A 9153-nucleotide genomic window follows, 5' to 3' on the forward strand; every position below is an offset into this window, starting at 1 on the left:
AGTACAGTTACAATATATGATTAATGTTGGGTTAATGCTTTGCTATAAGGATCTTTTCCATCTGGATATGTGTAGTCTCCCTGAGAGTCATCAAGACTTGGACTCATGTTACCTTTTCAGAAGACCCGAGGGTGTCATGGCGACGGATTGCCACTCCCCGATGACGTCACGGGGAGCGATGATCCCCAGCTAGATGTCAGAGCCCATGCGCCGCCATCTTTTTGAAACGGCCGGCAGCTATCGGGGGTGTTACCGGTAAGTCTTTGCTGCAATATGCATAACTTCAATCCTTTTTGGTTGACAGATCTGGTTTAGGGCTTCATTTTTACCTTTTCAGTGGTACCATTTTGGCACACAAACTTTTTTGATCACTTTTTGTGATTATGAAAATGTAAAATTTTTGGCAAGTTTTTTTTTTGTGTACTTTGCGCAGCCCCTGGGCACTAGCAGACTCCAGGGCTTCCATCGGAAACATGGATTCCCATCCCCTGTAAGCGTGTAGCGGGAGGGGTGGGGTGGTCCAATCTGGTCTAGAAGCCCCTTATATGCAGCAATCTCCGATCGCAGGTGTTAGAGACCGGAAAGCCTGGCAGGACCCGGCTGTAACAAACTTAATTAAGTAAGGTAAAAGTCGCCTAAACACCATCAACCTCTATACACATCAAATAACGTACAAAAAAAAAAAAAAAAACAACACAAAATCACCCCCCCAAAAAAACCCTACATATTTGGTATCACCACGTCCACAATCTGTACAATAAATCAAACATTATTGGATCCACTCTATGAACGCTGTGAAAACAAAACCCAAAAAACTTGCCAAAAATGTACATTTTTCATAAAATCCCTTCACAAAAGTGTTCCAAAAAATGATAGAAAAAAGGTTATTCGCGCCAAAATGGTACCACTGAAAAGGACAACTCAACATGTAAAAAATAGGCCCTAAACCAGCTCTGTCAACCAAAAAGTATTTGTTATGTTGCTGAAAAGATGGCGATATACGAAAATAAGAGATTTTTTTATATTAGTTTTTCCTTCAGTAAAATTGGAAAAATTATATTTTAAAACTATATAAAGGCATCACCATAATGGTAGTGCTCTATTGAATAAAGATAACATATTTTTATGTTATGGTGAACAGCCCCAAAAATGTACAAATAATTCACAATTGTCTTTATTCCATACATTTAATAACATTTTATTAATAAGCTAATGACCCCTACAATTAAGTATTTGTAAAGTGTCTCTAATCCCCCCCCCCTCCCCAAAAGCCCTTTCATGTCCAAATGAAGGATTGTATAGCCATTAAAAAGTGACAATGCATAATCTGCTCTGAATGGCACAGCTTCCCTTCAATGCCCTGGCGTGTGCCCATACAGCAGGTTACCACCACATATGGGGTACTGGGCTACGGGGGAGAAATTAGGTATAAAACTTTGTGGATCCTTTTGGTACCAGCTCCGTTCAGTAATGTAATAGTAATGCAGAATGTCAGAACTACCCTTCTGCCAGGCATTATTATTACGTTAAATGTTAGGATGGGGTTAAAGCGAACCAGTCACCAGAAATGTCATTTTTAGATATTTCCAATATGCTGTGCCGATTTTAAAATGCCTTTGTCAGCATTCTAAATACTGCCATTACAAGGGGAATAAGGGAGATGGTGTGGTGGTAATGAAGAATGCGTTGAGAAGAGTGAGACACAAGCTGCTACCCCCCACTTCCCAGAACTAGCCACAGACTGCTGGCAGGGAGCCAGGTAATGTGAGTGTTATAAAGTAGTGCCAGTATTCAGAATGCCGGCAAAGAAATTAATATACACTTTCATTACTACTTTATTATGGTTTGTAAAGCTATGGGAAACTAATTACATGAACCATGGTAATAAAACTTACAAATTGTATGTTTTTTTGATACATTTATTATTCCATAGACAACTATTATATACACTAATATCCTATACCATTGATAATATCAGACACATATAGAAAGTAGATGGGATTAAACATCGATACAATTTGTAATTGACCATTTTAATAAACCTTTCATCAGTTTAAATGTGTGGATGTTAGGAGGTGGATGATTTGCTTTTCTTGTCAGTCACAAGTATGATAAAAGATTTTATGCATGTTGGGGTAAATATATATAGGCCCCAAATAACAGCCAGTCAGGAGACAATGGCGCACATTTACTTACCCAGTCACTGAAATTCACAGAAAGTGCAATGTCCAACTATAATGCACTGCGCCGCGATTTACTAAGATCGTGCGCCCGATATCATGAATGTGTCGCTTCCCCGCTCAGGTCCAACAGAGTTCACTATCTTTTTAGTGGTGCATCCAAAATCTAGGGCTTGCGACACAATTTGAAAGTTAAATCCCCCGCTCAGTCCGAACTAGTCAGATTATCTGACAGCACACCCCCTAATTTGTGCCGCATGGAAGCGGGCGCTGCTGTGCCAAAAACTGATCACGTGCGACACGATCACAGCGTACCCACTACTTAACTGTGGCACAAACCAAAAAAAGGGTGTGGCAAAGCCCTTAGTAAATTTGCCCCAATATGTTTTCCAGATCAAACATGGTTGACGGAAAGAGCCCTTTGGCATGTGACTTTACAGTGGTGATAAAAGCAGAGCTGGAGCTGTGACAACCATTCACAAACACAGCTATTCCTGCTCTCCAAGCATCCCATTCACACAAACGTATGGAGAGTTGAAGCCTAGTAAAAGACATACTCCTATCATGTCAATTGTGAAGCCACAGAACTGGCCTTAAGTTTATTTACATAGAAGCTAGAAAGAGGTGTTCAGCATGCCGCTACCATCATAGATGTGACCGTGTTGTCAAATGCCCTGAAAAGAAATCAAGAGAAAGAAAGGTCAGCAGGGAAAACAGCAGCAAAATGTTCTGTATTATACCAGAAGTAGAAAGCTGGCAACTGATTTACCGTGATTGAATAGGGTCTCCTGGGTTATAGAATGGATTACACATCACATCTGTATAGGAGTTATGAAGCTTCCGGAACATCTGGTGATATACAGGTACAAAATAATAATAGTCAAAAAGTGAATTAGGAAATTGTTACATCTATGGCAAATCTATAGTATACAATGATTCTCCAAATAATGTCCTTCTGGTTAGGGATGGATTCAATATTCAGACATACCACTGATTTGAAGGTCAATATTCACAAAAATTCCCTAGGTCAGTGGTGGCGAACCTATTGCATGGGTGCCAGAGGTGGGACTCAGAGCCCTCTCTGTGGGCACCGAGGCCATCACCAAAGAGGACACCATGGATTCCCAGACAGCCAAAGACTTGCTGAGCTATCTTAACCCCTTTAACCTCTTAACGCCGAAGCCACTTTCCCCTTCCTGACAGCACATTTTTCAAATCTGCCCTGTGTCACTATAAATGGTCATAACTTTGGAGCACTTTAACATCCAAGTGATTTTGAAATTGTTTTCTCGTGACACTTTGTACTTCATGTTAGTTGAAAAATTTTGGTGGTAGGTTTTCCTTTTATTTATGAAAAAAACCCCCAGATATTTGGTGAAGATTTGGAGAAATCTTGATTTTCGAAATTCTAAATGTTCTTCAGTCATAACAGCAAAAAAACGGAATACCGTATATATATACTCGAGTATAAGCCGAGTTTTTCAGCACAAAACTTGTGCTGAAAACCCTAACTCTGCTTATTATGAGGCTTTGAACTTTAGGTGCGATTTTTCACATATTTATAAAACAAAAAAAAACACAAAAACACATTTTAGCTAAATGAATGTGTTTTCATTTCAATTTCTCCCGAGTCGAATAGTACCCCATATGTGATAACAACCTGCTGTATAGGCACACGCCATCGCATTGAATGGAAGCTGCGCCAATCAAAGCAGATTTGCATTGTCACTTTTTAATGGCTATACAATCTTAATTTTTTTGGCTATTTGGACATAAGGCCTGCGAGATTAGATGCTTTTTACAAATACTTCATTTTAACCCCTTAAGGACGCAGGGTTTTTTCACTCATTTCTCGCTCTCCACCTTCAAAAATCCATAACTTTTTAATTTTTCCGTGTACAGAGCCGTATGAGGGCTTATTTTGTGCGTAACAAATTTTACTTTCCGGTGATGTTATTTATTATTCCATGGCGTGTACTGGAAAAAAAAAAAATGAAAACATTCTTGTGAGCACAGTTTTTACGACTTCGGTAAGATCGCGGTGCTGCCAAATTTATATACCGTATATTCCGGTGTATAAGACAACCTGGTGTATAAGACGACCCACCTACTTTCCTGTTTAAAATATAGAGTTTAAGATATATTCGCCGTATAAGACCACCCCTTTTCCAACGCATACAAAACACCGGTAAAAATTAAAAATAAAACATTTGAATTTAACATGGTCCTTTTTTTAATTTAAATTCTTATGACATGCAGGTATACAGCAGGAAAAGTGTCGCTCATAAACATAAGGCATACAACAACAACATTACCATTACAGCACAGCCCCCAGTAGTATACAGCACTGCCCCCAGTAGTATACAGCACTGCCCCCAGTAGTATACAGCACAGCATTAAAAAAAAAAAAAAAAAACTTATATACTCACCCTCCGGTGGCCCCGATGTGCTGCGCTGCTCCCCCGATGTCCGCGCAGCTTGTCTTCAGTGTTCCGCGCCGTCTTCTTTCTTCTGCTGGGCGCCGCCATTGATCTTTCCCGGCAGGCGCCTAGTATGACGCACCGCTGCTGGGAAAAACATGGCGGCGCCCAGCAGAAGAAAGAAGACGGCGCGGAAGACTGAAGACGAGCCGCGCAGACATCGGGGCCAACGGAGGGTGAGTATGCGCCCCAATGTCTTTTTGACGCTGCCGGCAGCCATCGCCATCAATATGCAGCAAAGACTTACCGGCTATGGAGAGGGCTCAGCCCGTGAGCCCTCTCCATGCATCGGGACCCGACCGAAGACAGAAGATTTTTCTGTCTTCAAAAGTCGTCTTATACGACGATATATACGATAGGTTTTATTGCGTTTTAATAAATTTTAAAAAATTTTACGAATGTGTACGGAAAAAGAAAAAAAAAATTTCGCCATCTTCTGACGCTAATAACTTTTTCATACTTTGGGGTAGGGAGCTGGGGGAGGTGCCATTTTTTGCGAAATGAGTCGACGTTTTCATTGCTACCATTTTGAGAATTTTCATTACATTTTTTATGTCATGTAAAAAGGTGTAAAAGTCGCATTTCGGACATTTGGCCGCCATTTCCCGTCTTGGAGGTCACCGCCGGTTAAAACCGTTTTTATATTTTGATAGATTGGGCATTTTAGGACACGGCGATACCTAATGTGTTTGTGATTTTTACTGTTTAATATATTTTATATGAGTTCTAGGGAAAGGGGGCGATTTGAACTAAAAATATTTTATTAATTTTTTACATTTTTTTAAACTTTTTTTTCCCACTATTTCTTAGACCATCTAGGGTACATTATATGGCATTTCTGAAGACTATACATTACAATGAGTCACTGGCTCATTGTAATGAATAGGCAGAAGCCATTTAGCCTCGGGTCAAAGGAAGTCGCCCCCATGAGCCCTCTTAATACACCCTTCATAGCTTTGTGACAGAGCATGAAGGGGTTATTGGGTCATTAGCTTCTTGATGCAATTTTATTAAAGGGGTTATCCGAGAGTACAGACAGTCCCCGGGTTACGAACAAGATAGGGTCCGGAGGTTTGTTCTTAAGTTGAATTTGTATGTAAGTCGAAACTGTATATTTTCTAATTGTAGATCAAGACAAAAAAATTTTTTGGCCCCAGTGACAATTGGAGTTTAAACATTTTTTGCTGTAATGGGACTAAGGATTATCAATAAAGCTTCAATACAGACACCTTACAGCTGATCATTGCAGTCTGTGACTATAGCAAAGCATTCAGAAAGCTTCACCAGAGGTCAGAGGGGTCTGTCTGTAACTATGGGTTGTCTGTAAGTCGGGTGTCCTTAAGTAGGGGACCGCCTGTACTTTATAATTGCAGTCAGAATTTTTCTTGGTCTTTGTGACAATTGGATTTTAAAAACGTTGTGTTGTCATAAGAACCAGGATTAACAATAAGGCTTAATTGCAGACACCTTTAATAACTGTTATAGCTGTTTATTGGTGCCTAAGGCTAAAGTAACTCCAGAAGTCTGTTTGTAACTGGGGGTTAAGTAGGGAACCGGCTGTAGTAACAACTTAGGGCCGGGTTGGGGCTTAAAAATAAAGCTGTACTCACCTCCTCCGTCGTTGCTGATGTCCTACGGCACGGTCCGTCTAATCATTTTTTTTTTTCTTCTACAAACTATGCTCTGATCGCTTGTTCAAGCTCTTATTCATATAACACAGTGTAGTACAGCTGTATAACATTGTGTTATGTAACACACTGTGCATGCTCAGTATGCCCCTGGCAGGACCCGGTTCCGAAAATACATTTCACAGCCCCAGGGCACTGGCAGAACCTGAGGCTGCCAACCGAGCTACGGATCCTCCAAGAGGGTCCGATCTAGTGTAGAAGCCCCTTGCATGCCGCGATCATACGTGACTGAAGTGTGTAAGCGGTTAAAGCCCGCGATCAGGCAAACTCAAATAGCGGGCACTAGAGATGGGCAGCATCTGGTACTGACACCGTTCAATCAGTCAATAAAAGGTTTGTCATCACTGCCCACATGCAAGCCATTGTTTACTGCCTTTGGCAGTACATGAAGATGGCAAGGGGTCATGGCTTATGGCTCATATATATATATATATATATATATATATATATATATATATATATATATATATATAATGACCTTAATCAGATCACTCCCAAAACTTACAAGACAATTTTTATCATGCACTTGTTAATACATGCAGTTCCCCAATATAGACATGTAGGTGCACCTACACCTTACAATTGAACTTCCAGATTACCCAAGTTGCCCAAAATGTACTCACGCTGCGTATCTCATTGTCACGAAGAGCTGTGTTTGAGGAGTCCACTACCATAACAAACTTGACTTTTGAGTTTGTGACATACCCATATCTGAAAGCCAGTTAAGGGTGATCATATTAAGTAGAGCATGACAATATAGAGCTGTAGTGTAGCCGTCTAATGTCCATCCTATACCTCGCATTGTCTCAAGGTATAGGATTGTAGATGTCATATTTATGCTTTTTTTTTCCCCATTTGATAAATGTACTCCAATGAGAAATGGAAGGAAACCTGTCACCAGAAGTCTATATTTCGGTGGGGACTGGTTCCCATAGAACCTCTAACGTAGATTGCAGACATGCTTGTACCATAGCTTAGTGGTCTACAGGCGCTTCCTAAGTAGAATATTTCCTTATCAGTATTCAAGACTGTGCCTCCCACATCCTCCCTCTGGCATCAGGTTCCCCTTAAAATACTATTCATTTTTTGTTTTAGAATCTAAGCAGTATAAAAACATAAAAGCCATGTGTATAATTTGTTTGCTTGTTTAACTGTTGTTTTTCTGCGACAATATACAGAACTTTGTTTCTCACTTCTCCAGTCCCTCCTAATGTTGTCGTCCATTGAGTCCTTTCTCTCACAGTCCATCTCCCTGACACAAGAAGTGGGATACACATATATAGAAGAAAATATACAATTCTTGTTACGAGTCCAAAATACTGCACAAAAAAACCCCAAAGGTGCAAACCAAGCGTTCCTAGGCTACATGATAACCAACCCTTCTTCTCCAGACACACGAAGCAAGATGGCAGTACTCTGCAGAGTCACATGAATAATCTAATAAGCATTTACTACATTTTGATTACACAAGTTCCTCTGGAAGGATACACTTTGTAGTCTTCTGTGGGATATAGAAGTCCCAAGTAGAGTTCTCTTTGATCCACAAGGGCCTTCCCCATGGCTGAAATCTTCTCATCCACCACATCCAGGGAGGTGTGCACTGTGTAATGAAACTTCAGCTGGTTCTCAGTGGGAATGCTGCGGATATAGAGGGGGTAATTCTGCAACAGAAACAAGCACATGCTGTTACTGACCCTCCCACTGCGCCAGTTTATGAGGGTGATCCGACAAACTGAATTAAAGCGGGATTGTTAAGTGTAAGCATATTCAGAGAATATTACATGTATGTACAAGGCTGTGATAATCCCCAGCATTTCCACATGACAGAATATACATCACAGAATATAAAATGCATGGAAGGGGTTGTAATCACCTATGGGCAAAATAAGAAAACAATACATACATTCTGGAAAGGGTAAACCCCTATAGAAAACTCTTCAGATTTTACATATCAGCACTTATCATCCAAGTTGTACTTTGGATGAGACGATACGGGTCTAATAGATTAATTATGTAGAGAGATATCTTTATATAAGTCTATACTGCTCCCGGGTCACTCGGTGGTTGTGATAATACTATATAGATCCATGTCAGCTCACCTCCTTAGCGATGACAGCCACACACACCGCCATCTTGGTCCACCAACAACATGACGTGAACTACCGGTCACATGACGTAGTTCTCGCTAGACGGGTTTCGTCGTGATCACATGACGCTGGGATCACGTGGTTTCTCTGCATTTCTTTAACGGAGGCCGTTCTAGTTCAAACTTGTTGCTGTCTTCGCGTTCTTAATTAGCGATGCTATGTGACTTGTGTGGCTTTCTCGACATTCTGGTGTTGGCCATTGCTGTTAGCCCCCGTTCACACAGTATTTTTAGTGTTTTATTTCAGTCGGATTTGGAGAGCAACCTACAAAAGCATTGCCCACACTAGAAAACCAGCCAGGCACTTCAGTGTCAGCAGCAGTGCCCCAAGAGAGTGTCTCCATTATTATGATGTCTATACTCGTGCCCTTATAAGATACAGCCAGTGCTTCCAGTGAGTGTCTCCAATATAATGTCTGCACCAGTGCCCCTGTATTATCCTGCAAGGTGGGTCATCGCTAAATTTAGCACCTTTAACTTTGATTTCATACATTATGAAGCAAACATACCTTGAGAATATTGATGCAGGATCATAACTTGTTTAATCCCTGTGCTGAGTGGTTTTGCTAAAGAAAACAATTATAACATTCAGGATGTTAAGGAGATCGCACTGGTTTCGGACGCCATCTTGACTTCTGTCCGCCATCTTAGATACAGCG

General features: G+C 40.8%; 1 protein-coding gene across 1 annotated transcript; it reads right to left on the bottom strand.

Annotated features, from left to right (window-relative positions):
• Nucleotides 1–2747: 2747 nt before the first annotated feature.
• Nucleotides 2748–8592, bottom strand: TRAPPC2L (trafficking protein particle complex subunit 2L). Its single transcript, XM_072117464.1, has 5 exons — nt 8448–8592; nt 7837–8009; nt 6972–7059; nt 2950–3029; nt 2748–2854 (listed from the first exon to the last, which is right to left on the bottom strand). The coding sequence occupies exons 1-5, from the start codon at nt 8478–8480 to the stop codon at nt 2809–2811; spliced, it is 420 nt and encodes a 139-aa protein (XP_071973565.1). The 5' UTR covers nt 8481–8592; the 3' UTR covers nt 2748–2808.
• Between the last annotated feature and the right edge of the window lie 561 nt (nt 8593–9153).

Source organism: Engystomops pustulosus, chromosome 7 (assembly GCF_040894005.1).
Source record: "Engystomops pustulosus chromosome 7, aEngPut4.maternal, whole genome shotgun sequence".
Lineage (NCBI taxonomy): Eukaryota > Metazoa > Chordata > Amphibia > Anura > Leptodactylidae > Engystomops > Engystomops pustulosus.